The sequence below is a fragment of the Schistocerca nitens genome, chromosome 1 (assembly GCF_023898315.1).
Source record: "Schistocerca nitens isolate TAMUIC-IGC-003100 chromosome 1, iqSchNite1.1, whole genome shotgun sequence".
Taxonomy (NCBI): Eukaryota; Metazoa; Arthropoda; class Insecta; order Orthoptera; family Acrididae; genus Schistocerca; species Schistocerca nitens.
In genome coordinates, this window is record NC_064614.1 from 350,250,482 (window position 1) to 350,264,620 (window position 14,139).

Below are 14,139 nucleotides of genomic sequence, written 5' to 3' on the forward strand. Positions count from 1 at the left end.
CGGAACGCCGTGCTGGATCCCAACGGCCTCGTAATCACTAGCAGTCGAGATGACAGGCATCTTATCCGCACGGCTGAAACGGATCGTGCAGCCACGTCTCGATCACTGAGTCAACAGATGGGGACGTTTGTAAGACAACAACCATCTGCACGAACAGTTCGGCGACGTCTGCAGCAGCATGGACTATCAGCTCGGAGACCATGGCTGCGGTTACCCTTGACGCTGCATCACAAACAGGAGCGCCTGCGATGGTGTATTCTACGACGAACCTGGGCGCAAGAATGGCAAAACGTCATTTTTTCAGATGAATCCAGGTTCTGTTTACAGAATCATGATGGTCGCATCCGTGTTTGGCGACATCGCGGTGAACGCACATTGGAAGCGTGTATTCGTCATCGCCATACTGCCGTATCACCCGGCGTGATGGTATGGGGTGCCATTGGCCACACGTCTCGGTCACCTCTTATTGGCATTGACGGCACTCTGAACAGTGGACGTTACATTTCAGATGTATTACGACCCGTGGCTCTACCCTTCATTCGATCCCTGCGAAACCCTACATATCAGCAGGATAATGCACTACCGCATGTTGCAGGTCCTGTACGGGCCTTTCTGGATACAGACAATGTTCGACTGCTGCCCTGGCCAGCACATTCTCCAGATCTCTCACCAATTGAAAACGTCTGGTGAATGGAGATCGAGCAACTGGCTCGTCACAATACGCCAGTCACTACTCTTGATGAACTGTGGCATCGTGTTGAAGCTGCATGGGCAGCTGTACCCGTACACGCCATCCAAGCTCTGTTTCACTCAATGCCCAGGCGTATCAAGTCTCTTATTACGGCCAGAGGTGGTCGTTCTGGGTATTGATTTCTCAGGATCTATGCACCCAAATTTCGTGAAAATGTAATCACATATCAGTTCTAGTATAATATATTTGTCCAACGAATGCCCGTTTATCATCTGCATTTCTTCTTGGTGTAGCAATGTTAATGGCCAGTAGTGTCCTTTCTGTAGATTGTGTGGTCTTCTGTTCCAGTGATAATAATAATTTACTGTGGCTCAGCTGTCTGGCGTGTCTTTCAATTGGACCCCTCTTCGGTGACTTGCATGTCAGTAACCTATCCAACAAACGCTGCCGGGTGAAGAGGCACTTTCGTTTAAATTGGAATCAGAAGCACGTGTCGTCGTTCCTGGTGAATCTTCACATCGTTGTGAGGCGAAGGCTAGGTGTAAGGCAGACTGAAAAATCCGTGGTCCAACCGGGATTCAATCCCGCGACATTTCGGACCACTAGTACCGACTAGGTCCAATAAAAAATTAGAATAGTTGATAGTATTTTCTGTTGTTTGCAGACAATGCCCCGACCGCAGGGTGGCGGTGCAGGGCGTCCGCAGGACCGAGGAGACGCGCGGGATCCGGTGAGTACCGATACGTCGACGTCGACGGGCGATGCTCGCGCAATGGGGCAGTCCACGACGGCGGACAGCGAATCTCCGGGGGACTGCGCGCCGGCACCGCCACCGCCCCCGGGGGCTGAGGGGCTCTGCCTGCAGATGGACCGGCCGCCGCTGCACGTGCCGCGACGCGCCGCGCCGCTTGAGGAGCTCACGTGAGTGCGACCGACACTTCTAGTCATGCTAATAGATCACTGACGTGAACAGGAGGAGTGACCCATAGAGTTTTGGCTCAACCTCCTTTACCGGGGGTAGTCAACCTTTTTTACCTAGCGCCCAGTTTTGTATCTCTGTTAGTAATAAAATATTCAAACCGCCCACCAGTTCCACAGTAACGGTTATTTATAAAGTAAGGAAGTAACTTTACTTCATAACTTATGAATCAGAGTTACACTGAACAGGAGAGCACGGCAAGTGCCATAACCCGATTTCCCAGAAACTTCGCCCATGGAAGAAGAGCGAAAAAAAGCGAACACGTCTTAGCTTATCCGTAGGTACTCGACCATTTGTGAGAAAACGATCGTCAAAGTTTTCGATGCAATTCAGATCCGTTTAGAGCGCCATACGCTCGGCCAAACCGATGGCATAGTAGTCAGCGTCGCGGCCTATTACTTCTGTGTTCTGTGTTCGAAACACGATTATTTTATTTATTTTATTTTTTTCGTTTATTTCCCCGTGTCCTTAGAAGGATACCACACGAATGCTTCTTATCAAGTTAGGGAATACCAGGGCGTTACCTTAATTGTAAAATTACAGCTGGGTTTCACAATAAGTGCCATACATTTATTATCGTGCGGTAGCGTTCTCGCTTCCCACGCCCGGGTTCCCGGGTTCGATTCCCGGCGGGGTCAGGGATTTTCTCTGCCTCGTGATGGCTGGGTGTTGTGTGCTGTCCTTAGGTTAGTTAGGTTTAAGTAGTTCTAAGTTCTAGGGGACTTATGACCACAGCAGTTGAGTCCCATAGTGCTCAGAGCCATACATTTATTACATAATATATGCGTGTGTGATATTTTTAGAGGTTGCAATCTTTTTAAATTCTTATATTCTTATATTCCATTCTTATATCAATTCTTAATTTTTATGTTTTATTCTTATGTTTATTCATCGGAAAGATTTGGCGTATTCCATTGGATGATACCGATCGTAGAAACATCCGAAACACGGATATTCGCAACACCACGAGCATCGCGCGAAGGCAGGTTTGCACAGCGACATTTCTTCGTAGGAATCTCACTCGGGAAAGAAACGCCATTAACATTTCACACGTTGAAAATAATTTCGCGTTAGACCACGCATAACGGTTTACTTTTCCAAAAACGGCGCTTGCTGTTGACTATGGATCAAGTACACTACAGGAATTTCACCGAAAACAGTTTCAAATAATTTTTCCATTTATTTATTGCCTCTTTTTTTTAAATTCATTATCCAGAGGTACCATTAGTAGCCGAAAAAGGACGACGTTACTTCCATATTGGAAAATATTCGTTTAGTAATCTTCTACAGCCATGGGTAGGTAAAAGAGAAACAAAAATAAAAATAACATTCAGCTTCCGAACACGGGATCCACTGTGCAGCCGCTTTTTTTCTTTCTTTTTTTCCCGCTTTGAGTGAACTATTCACTCGCTAAAACGCGCGTAAAGTACCTCCAAAACTTTGAACCTCATTTTCTCAGAAACGGTTTAATGCAGGAGGGGGCACATCAAAGTGGTCCGAATGAATGGATGCCATTGGACGTGAATTTGTGGCAGCATTAACAGAGGAAAAGACATACAGTTATTTCCAAAAGGATGGAGCAACTGCCCATACAGCCTGCCGAACCTTGGAGCCAATTTACCCAGTTTTCACGCCTGCCAGAGTTGTTAGCAGAGGTCAAGTCTGGTGGCGGCCCTAGCTGGCCACCCAGGCCACCTGATCTGTCGGTTTGAGACTACCTTGTGTGTGTGTGTGTGTGTGTGTGTGTGTGTGTGTGTGTGTGTGTGTGTGAGGGGGGGGGGGGACCCTCGAGTCTAAAGCGCATCGCAACAGTCCTCATAGTCTTCAAAAGCTGCAGCACAACATTTCGGATGAGACTGCACAATTCCAGCAGTCCAGCTTCTATCCGCCTTCAGCAACTTGCTGACCAGGGCGCAAAAGTTCCAAGAGATGAATGGTGGTCTCTTTCAACATCTGGTATAGTCAGATTAGTACTGTATTTCCTTTCCTCCGCTGTGTTTCCTTATTCCCTGGAAGTCTGTTCTCCGGGACACTTTTATTTGCCCCACTCTGTATCTACGGATAAGGCGAGACACGGGTTCGCTTATTTTGAGCCCTCGTGCACTGAGTGAAGTTTCTGCAAAATCGGGTAATGACACCTGTCGTGTTCTCCTCGTAATTCGAAGCAAAAAATAATATAGCTTATCAAATACTTTGTGTTAAAATTTTATGAAAACCTAATGAAAATATTGTAAAAACCCCTATCCTGCCGCCGACCATGAAACCTGGAAACTCATTACTGGCTGGTAGGGACCTGATTGACTTCCATTATCCTGTACGAATTATCTGCCGACGACGCAAATAAGTTCAAAGTTCGAATGCGAAAAAGTGATCTGATATCATTCTGTAGGACGTATAATCACTTAACAGCGGCTGCGTTGCTGGCTTTTATAGTGGTTGTACACGGAAGAAGGCGTGTGGTGAGGCAAGGAGCGATGTACCACGTAACGCCCCAGCCAAAAGTGTTATTTGCCGAGACAGCCTATCGCGAGCTCTTAGAGGTGCGCTTGGAACATTTAACGTCTATTTTCATGTTAGTATAGGTATAGTGGTAGCCACTATAGTGTTCATTATGAGTGGCATATAGCAAGCAAGAGAAGTGTTACGTTAAGAAGCTACAGAGATAATTTCCGGAGCATATAAATTCTACTAGACAGGTACAGAAGCAGAAACAATGATCCAGTGCCCTGTTTGCCCTAGCGTTGTCAGTTACCAGGATAGGCAACGGTCGGTGTGTGACTAGTGGGTCGGTGATGGAGAGCACATAACGACGTAGAAATGTAGTCTCCGGCTCTTTTCGCACAGAACGCTTCTCGCTGCCGCCTTCCTGTGATTGGCTATTTTTCATGTTGTATTATTTATATCATTTATTATATTATTTTATGTTGTATGTAGTCGTTGCTTGATGTAGTCTGGTTTACTATTAAGCATACTGGGCAAGAAATTTAGTGTTCCTCAGGAAAGATTATGCTAGTACTGTGTAACACTAGCGCTAGATTTTATACAGGACGTAACGGGTAAAACTACAGACATTTGTCTTGGAGACCGAGGACGGTGTACTGAAAAACATTACATCAGTATTTAACGTTATATGCAGACTAATAATTATAGCTATATTAGTCATATGTTTTTAGGTTGGTCAGTACTTCCAACCACATGTGGTAAGACCAAGCCATTAATGTTTATTTTCCTTTGGGCAGCAGTTCAAGTCTTGAAGTTGATGCTAAACGGTTGGTCCACACAGACAGGCATAGTCCACTAACTTGTAAGTGCTGCAATAGGACCGTGCAGAAAACACGTCACACGCTACAGTTCGGAGCCCTCTAGCAGCAGAGGGCTGCAGGTACAATCTAAGGCAAACAAAACGACGCACCACGAAGGAATTATCCGAATGAGACGGAAGTCGGTAGATGTAATGTACGAGGGCTGGAACTTAAATAATGGCAACTATTTATTCACAACCGATACAAAAGAGTTACATGTTTGCACCTGTTACTGTCCTACAAAGTAGTCACCAGCGTTGTGTAGAATCCGTTGCCAGCGATGTGGAAGGCGCAGTATACCGTAAGCAGAGCCTGCTCTGTTGATGGTGCGAATGGAGTGGTCTACTGCCTGTCGAATCTCTGGAACAATTCTGAAGCGAATGCCATGAAGTGGTTCCTCCATCTTCGGAATCAAATCAAAGTCACAAGGACTTAAGTCCGGGGAGTATCCTGGATGGTACAGTACTTCCAAGTTCCATCGACCTAACAGAGGAGCCACAGGTTGCGCTGTATGCGCCCGCGCATTGTCGTACAAAATGATGGGTGGGCTGCGCAGAAAGTGTCGCCGCTTCTTTCGCAAAGCTGGTCGCAGGTGATGATCCAAAAACGAACAGTAATACTGTGCACTGACGGTCTGCCGTGGAGAAACGTAATGCGTTAGGATAACACAGTAACAGTCGCACACGAGAATCTCCATAACTTTAGAGCGCTCTATTCGCGCTATCAACAGAACAGACTCTGCTAACGGCATACTACTCCTTCCACATTGCTGGCAACGAATTCTACACAACGATGGTGATTACTTTGAAGGACAGTAACAGGTGCAAACATGTAACTGTGTTGTATCGGTTGTGAATAAATAGTTGCCACTGTTTAAGTTCCAACCATCGTACATGTACAGACAAACAAATAATTACTGTTTTAGAAAAATTGCATGGTTTACTCAAGTCAAAGAGCTTCATGAACTGAGCAAGTCAATAACGCGTTGGTCCATGTCGGGCCCTTAAGCAAGCAGCTATTCGGCTTGGAATGGGTTGATAAAGTTGTTGGATGTCGTGCCAAATTCTCTCCAACTGGTGCGTTAGATCGAGACCCCGAGCTGGTTTGAGGGCCTTCCCATAATGCTCCAAATTTTCTCAAATGAGGAGAGATGCTTCGACCTTGCTGGCCAAGGTAGGGTGTGGCAAGCATGAAGACAAACTGTAGAAACTCTCGTCGCATGCGGGCAGGAATTGTTTTGCTAAAACGTAATCCCACAATGGCTAGCCATGAAAGACAACAACGTAGCGCTGTGCTGTACGGGTGCAGCGGATGACAACCAAAGCGGTCCTGATATGAAAAGAGATGGCACTCCCGATCTTCATATCTGGTTGTCGGACCGTATGGTGGGCGACAGTCAGGTTACTGTCCCACTGCTGTGTAGGGAGTCTCCAGATACGTTTTCTGGTCATTGGGGCTCAGTTCGGAGCGGGACGCAGCACTGAAGACGAATCTCTGGTTGTCATGCGTGCACTCTTACAACACAACGGTACGTAGAAGGTATTATATGCCCCATTTTGTTTCCCTTCAAAGCAAGCCACCCCGGGCTTACATTTCAGCAAGATAATGCCCGCCCGCACATGGCAAGAGTTTCTAACGCTTATCTTTATGCTTGCCAGACCCTTCTTTGGCAGCAAGGTCACCGGATTTCTCCCCAGTTGAGAACGTTTTGAGCATCATAGCCAGGCCCTCCAATTAACTCGCAATGTGGATAATCTAACGCTCCAACTGGAAAGGAGGACATCCAATAACACCATCAATCAATGTCAAGGCGAATAACAGCTTGCGCAATAGCCAGAAGTGGATCAACACGCTACGGACTTGCTCAATTTGTGTAGCACTTTCTCTTGAATAAATCGTGCAATTTTCCAGAAACTGTAATAATTTGTTTATTTGTACATGTACATCACATAATACAGATTGCCACCCCATTCGCATAATTCTTTCGTGGTGCGTCGTTTTATTTTGTCTTAGAGTGTGTGTAGACAAGAAAAATGAAGATTTAGAATGTTAATATTTTTGTTTTACTTAAGAAGCTTCGAGAGTTTTCACATAAAAATTCGTAATCATTTCTCTTAACAAGCCCTCTCAGATCTCGCAGGGTTACCAAATTGCTGCGTTTCACCCGCTATTTCAATTAGTCAGAGGCGTTTCCTATGGGGTTAATTTAGCGGGTTGATTTATCGGGCGAGTTGAAGTGCGATGGCTGTCTAGAAGTTCGTCAGACTAGGAACACATGTGTTCGTATGAACACATCTGTTTTCATACTCATCATGAAAATGCAGAAGAAAGGGCAACTCTGTCACTGAGAACGATGCACGAAGGAGTTGATTGTGAGGTGATTTACGTGTGCCTTGCAAATTTATGACCAGTGATTAGTAAGACCCAAGAAGCCATAGCAATGGAGGTAACTGAGAATACCATACTTGATAAGAACTGAGATGACCACAGTACGCTACAGAACAAATTTAATATTTACGTGTACTTTCGTTAAATGTTTTTGTATCGGTATAATAGCCTGAAGATCAAATTTATGGCTCTAAATATGTTGCATCATTAAATAAAAGTTTTGTGATTGGTAGCGGTCTCTGAAAAACCTTTACGTGTTTTTGAAACAGACTCGGTCGATTAACATTCACTATGGATATAAATGTTCTGTTAACTTACACACAAATATCAGAATGAAAAATTCCAGTCGGCGTTGTGCTGTTACTGTCGGAACTGTATTTACTATGATGCTGTGGTTACTATCCTCACCAGAGCGAATTGGGAAAATGAATTATTCAAATACCCGCTGTACGGAGGTGTATGAATATAGCCGTTATACATTGTTTAAACGGATGACGAGATCTGCTAGTACGCACCTACATAACTGGAGTACGCTTCTCGCTCTCAGAGGCTGCCACTGCAGGCGACTTAAATGCAGTAATCTACTGGCTTCTATGCTCCCGAAAGTGGCATGCCACAGATAGTTTGCTGTTTATGATTCCTTTAGTCAAACGCCGTATACAGTATTATTACACTGACCTTGCTGTTTTTCTGACCCTTAACAATGAACTTGGCTTCACTGCCCTAAATCAGTTAGTGACTGACTGCAGCACAGCTTCTCTCTTCAGTGTTTCACGTAACGAATTCGGTAGTGAGGCAACTGTTTCGATTCTAAGGAGGAATAATACGTATCTTTAACGTGTTATGTACATTCCTGTAATATATCTTCTGTTCCGTGTATACTGTCAGAGTTAATTTGAACTTCGCTCATTGCCCAGAGAATCTTCGGTTTTGATATTAGCAAACACTGCTGAATTTCCCGGTTTCTGTAGTCGTGGTCCATGAAACCTTTTCATTCACGACGTTTCGTACGGAGATTCATTGAACATGTTCAGAGTTGTTCTTGATTCCCCTGGGTCTGGCCGACTGTCGGGCCGGAAGTCGGAAGGCGACATAAATACCGCGAAAAAGAGAGATTGGTAAAAACGCAGAACAGATTGGCAGAGGAAATCCTTGTCAAAGGTAAAACTTAATAATCGAACTATCGTCTGTCAGAGACAAAACTTACCTATCGATGCTGCAGATATACTCTCGATATTCCACAAACATACATGGCTTATTCTTTTTTATTAAAATTGCCCTCATGTTTATATGCACAGCCAGATAAAAAAGAGCTAAAACCCAGAACAGGAAGAGGAAACTAAATGAAAAATCCCAAATTGAAAGGTTATGTATTATTATTCCAGTGATTACAAAATCAAGTCAAATTTTCAGAGAACTGGGCAGTATGAGCCAACTTACCAGTATGACTTTCATCCTCTCTGACATGGACGCATGCAGTGATTCGATTGGGAAGGATGCCATAAAGCCGTTTTATTCTCTCTCAGGCAGATTGGCCCACAACCCTTGACAACCTGGACACTGGCGCCAGGACTGACATGCCGTTCCAGAAATGAGAATCTGTCCCCGCTAGTTCCTCAAGGTCCCGCAGACAGTTCAGAGACTCGTGCGATGTAAGGACGAACAGTCTCCTGCTGGAAAATAGCACTACTATACTGTTATATGGGAGATAACGTATGAGGATGGGCGATATCCATGATTTACCATTGTGCAATTTGAATTACCTCAGTCACTGCTGCCCGTGAACTGAAATCAATGGTTCCCCACACAATGACTCCGGGGTAACATTTCCGTGTTGCTCCAAAACATTGGAAGAATGAGACGATTCGTGCTGTCGCCGCCATATTCGTCGATTATGGTTATCAGGACTAATGCAGAACCGCGATTCATCGCATTCATCAGCAGCCCATGCAACCGTTGCGTTGTGGTGTTTACGACAGCTTATGGGATTGGGTTGTGTTGATTTGGGGGAAGAGACCAAACAGCGAGGTCATCGGTCTCATCGGATTAGGAAAGGATGGGGAAGGACGAAAAAAAATGGTTCAAATGGCTCTGAGCACTATGGGACTTAACATCTCAGGTCATCGCCGGCCAGTGTGGCCGCGCGGTTCTAGGCGCTACAGTCTGGAACCGCAAGACCGCTACGGTCGCAGGTTCGAATCCTGCCTCGGGCATGGATGTGTGTCATGTCCTTAGGTTAGTTAGGTTTAAGTAGTTCTACGTTCTAGGGGACTGATGACCTCAGAAGTTAAGTCCCATAGTGCTCAGAGCCATTTGAACCATCTCAGGTCATCAGTCCCCTAGAACTTAGAACTACAAAACGTAACTAACCTAAGGATATCACACACATCCATGCCCGAGGCAGGATTGGAACATGCGAACGGAGCGGTCGCGCGGTTCCAGACTGAAGCGCCTAGAACCGCTCGACCACACCGGCCGGCCGGGGAAGGACGTCGGCCGTGCCCTGTCAAGGAACCATCGAGGCATTTACCTGAAGCGATTTAGGGAAATCACGGAAAACCTAAATCAGGATGGTCGGACGCAGGATTGGGTAGCTTATTTAAGGGATGATAACTCAATACTGCGACTGCTGCTGGTCTCCAGTCAATGGTACGGGATGACACAGAATGTTGCAAGGAGATTATTATTTATTCTCGGATGGAAAACTCAGATGTGAGAGGATTGCGATGTCCTGGATGCACAATAAGACGATCGTCCCTTGTGGTGTTAAAACGTGGCAGACTGGAACCTTGACGACCAGTATGCGTGCCCTCACTTTCCTTGTAGTTCAACATCGTGCTACTGTCACGTTCGCAGGCCCTGTAAATGTGGACAGTGTAAGATTCGAGCAGCTGGCCAAATGAAAACCCAGAATGCGGCCCCTTTCAAACTCTCTCAGGTGCTGATAACCCTGACTCACACGAGTACACGGCGTCTCTGTATCCTTCCCAGTGATCACTATACATCTGGCGCTGTTCACGCTCTTTACAGACCCTACCAGACCTGGTAACAACACTAATGCTCCATGGTGACCTTCCTACCTGTGACATAAAATTGCAACTCGAATCATTTACATAGTTTCTGATTATGTGTACATTTATAATGTTACGTACACATCCGATCATGTCTTCCAGTTGTTTCACGTTTATTGTCAGACAGTGTATTTCGGTGCCTTCTCCGTGTAGCCTAAAATAACTGTTAGTCGTCCTAGACAACATTTTTCTTTCGGAAAACTTTACTTCGCGATTTGTTGACTGAAGAGCAGTTGATTGTTTGTCCATAGTGGGCAAAGACTTATTTTTCCTTCTAGACTTGAACTATTGCTGCTGTTTTTAGATATTGCCTTACTCCTAGACAGTTCCAGTGGGCAATGAGTTCTATGAGCATGTTCATGGTGTTGCAGTGGGTAGCAAATTGGGTCCTGCAATCGCTAATTTTGATATATAAAAATTCTACCATTAACTCTAAAATGGTAAGTAAGAAAACATCACGATGGTATCGGTATATTAATGATTTGGTCGTCTGGTAAAAGAAGTGAAGCAGGCACAGGGTTAGAGAGAGGGACGGTGGAGAAATAGTGCGAAAGTGGTAAGATGAGCCCTCTGCCAGGGACATAAGTATGAATTACAGAGTATCCACGCAGATGTAGAAGTAAAAAAAAGTAAATGGAATTTTGCGACCATATAATAGTTGCCCAAAGGTCAAGGATGAGAAGCAACGCCGGAAGAATACAATTTCTCTCCCTTTTATCTAAACAGTAACTGATTTTACAAAAATATAACATCAGACCGATTTTTAGACCAACAGAGATAATATGTATGTCAAGTCCTCAGATCTGTAAGGGATAAAAGTCCTCCTATGTTTGCATGTGGGTTATATAAAATTGCATGTACGTGTGATGAGGTCTACATTGGAAAAACAAAGAAACGTTAACGCTCGTCCGAAGGAACACAAAAATCTTTGACGACTGGGAAAAGTAGAAACATCATCTGTAGCAGAGCATGTTCTCAGCGAGGATATCGTGAACTGAAGTTTTTTGCAACCAACATTGTATCTGTAATGACGGACTACTAGCCACGGCTATATACAGAAGACATGTCAGTAGCCCTACAGAAACTATCAAAGGATTATATCTCCCGATCACATGTAAACTTTTACCAAACCCACTTTCTCTCTTCGACGTCCGACCCGCCATTCGACAAGACTCACAACCAGGAGCGCCTCTGAAGGTGCCCATCGTAGCTTTGGAGGAAACGTCACGAACGAAAAAGCTCTCCACGGTATTCTATACAGGAAAAGCCTTTTCATCTGTGAATAATTACTACAACGTACATAATTTTGAACATAGTTACTGTGTTACTGAAATCATGCCTAGATTTGCTTCTCAAACTCCACCCCCTGCCCCACCTCCACTTCCCTCCATCACCAAACTGACGATTTCTTGGTGTCTAAGGATGTTTGATACCTAACAGTCTCAGTCACTTCTTTTGGTCAAGTCGTGCCGTAAATTAGGGTTTTCCTGTGAGGAGGTACTGCCCGTCTAACATTCGGCATTTTCTGTAGCACCGCGTTTCAAAAGACTGTTTTCTCTTCTTTCCAGAACTACTTATCAACCACGGTTTACTTTCGTATAAGGCTACACTCTAGACAGATGCCTTCAGAAAGTTTTCGGATAAGCACTTGGGTTAATACAAGGATTTCGCCTCTCCTATGGTTTTGGCCTTGCGCTTTTTCTTGTGGAGAGATAGTCCTTTTCACGGATATTTCAGTCGCTGTTTAGTGTACTCTGTTACTTACTTTCTGATTTTGCCTGTAATTCTATTTTCTAGGTTTAGAGATATTTCTTTGAAATCTACTTTCTTTCTTTTTGGTGTAATATCGTCTTTCTGTTGAAGTTCCATAAAATTTAGCCCTACAAATCTTTATTGGGAAGACAAACTTGGTTGCAAAGAAACTCGATTTAATTTACAGTTTATGTTCTCAAAATGTTCCTTCGGCTTCGACCCATAGTCAGCTCTTGTGATGGATGGTAATCAGAGCAGTGTTTGTTTATCTTCCAGTTGACTTTACTGAAAACTTTGATACCTTTCTCAAATTATTGGTGGAAGTATTGGATATCAGTATCCTTCGATCACAGATTAGAACTGGCGTACGAATACGGACAAATGTTTGAGGAAAGTCGAATTCAGTCGGGTTTCAGAGAGAAAGTCCATAAAGTGATATTTTGATGGCTACAAAGAATCGAGTTCCAGAGCGTTATAGCCATCTTGAAGGGGGTTTGGTAGTTTGAAGGTAAGACATTGAATTTCATTGTTGCTATCCGTTGCATTGAATTACTGATATACTCATTAGCTGTAACTAAAGGTCTGTGTAGCAGAAGAATTTTCATCCTTTTCCCCTGTGCTTGCCACCAACTGCAGTTGTGATTCGCAGAATCGCATCACGTGACATTTGGGAATGTGTTGTACTCTCTTGTTACGTGTGCGGCATAGGACTTGTTAAATACTTTAGGAAGTTTCGAGTGAAATAAGGTCACAGTGCTGTCCTTTCGGCTGCAATTTTCGATGGTACAATAAGGAGAAACTTTATAGGATTGCTGCGGAAGCGGGAAACGCAGACGGTTGTTTGGAACACGAAGCGAAGACAATGTATAGCTGAGCCGACACAACTGATTATCATTTCATAGTTACTATTACATTCTTGGAAACTAATCCATGCTTTCCTCGTCGTTTACGTGCGTTTACTGTGTCACTAACGCAAACAAAGAAGTAAAAAGTGAAACGAAAAGCATAAAGCACGAAGGAACGTAACCAGAAGAGCACAGTCGATTTTTTTTAATCTTCAATATTTTACAGCTGTTTCTATACCACACCAACTAATTTTAAAAACAACTTCTCGGTACAATAATTTCAACAAACAATGGTCGTTGTTACACATTAAACATAACGAAATTACATGTTATAGTGTTTAGGTAAGGGCACCTTTCTTCAACAGATTATATTTCCAAACGTTGTAAAGTATAATCGACAATCGTTGTTTGTGGTAAACAGCACTGATCTTTATGCGGCATAAATGTGGTTTTTTCGTCAATTCGTGTTAATAGTTTGAAAGGACGAAGATAAGTGATTAAGGTCCCGTCAACAACGAGTTCGTTAGAGACGGCGTACAAACTCGGATAATGGAAGGATGAGTAAGGAAATGAGCCGTGCTCTGCAAAAGGTGCCATCCCTGTACTTGCTTTGCGTGATTTAGGAAAACCATGGAGAGCCGAAATCCGAATAGCCAGATGGGGATTTGAACCATCGTCCTCCAGAACATAAGTCCATTGTGTTAACCACTTCACTACCTTGCATGGTAAACTGTTTGCGTTTAAGAGCATAATTATAATATTATAATGAAACAATGACTAGAAATGTCGTCTTGTTTTAATTTAGCGTATGTATGCTTTCGTCACCACTTTCTGGAGGTTTTTTTTCCTCCAAAGTTTAGTAGAAAGACAATTTCAGTGATCTGTGAATAACTTAAGAAGGCCTAACAATGACAGTGTAGTCGACATACGCATGGTTCGATATCAGCTGTTACGGAAGGAAATTTGTGAATGATTCTTGCTTGTTTGGTGCAACTATATGGACGATATTGTTCATTGCATGCTCGTTATCTGATAGACATTCATGTTCTGCAGAGCTCTTTGTTTCAATAGGAAGTCACGACAAAAATAAGTCATGACAAAAATACGGCAA

At 43.9% G+C, this 14,139-nt stretch overlaps 1 protein-coding gene across 1 annotated transcript in view; it reads left to right on the forward strand.

Annotated features, from left to right (window-relative positions):
- The window catches only part of LOC126247882 (uncharacterized), a 303,956-nt gene that overhangs the window by 250,533 nt on the left and 39,284 nt on the right, over positions 1 to 14,139 (forward strand). Inside the window, exon 13 of the mRNA XM_049948519.1 lies at positions 1,356 to 1,612. Within this exon, the coding sequence (XP_049804476.1) occupies positions 1,356 to 1,612 (257 nt within the window). The remainder of the gene's footprint in view (positions 1 to 1,355; positions 1,613 to 14,139) is intronic.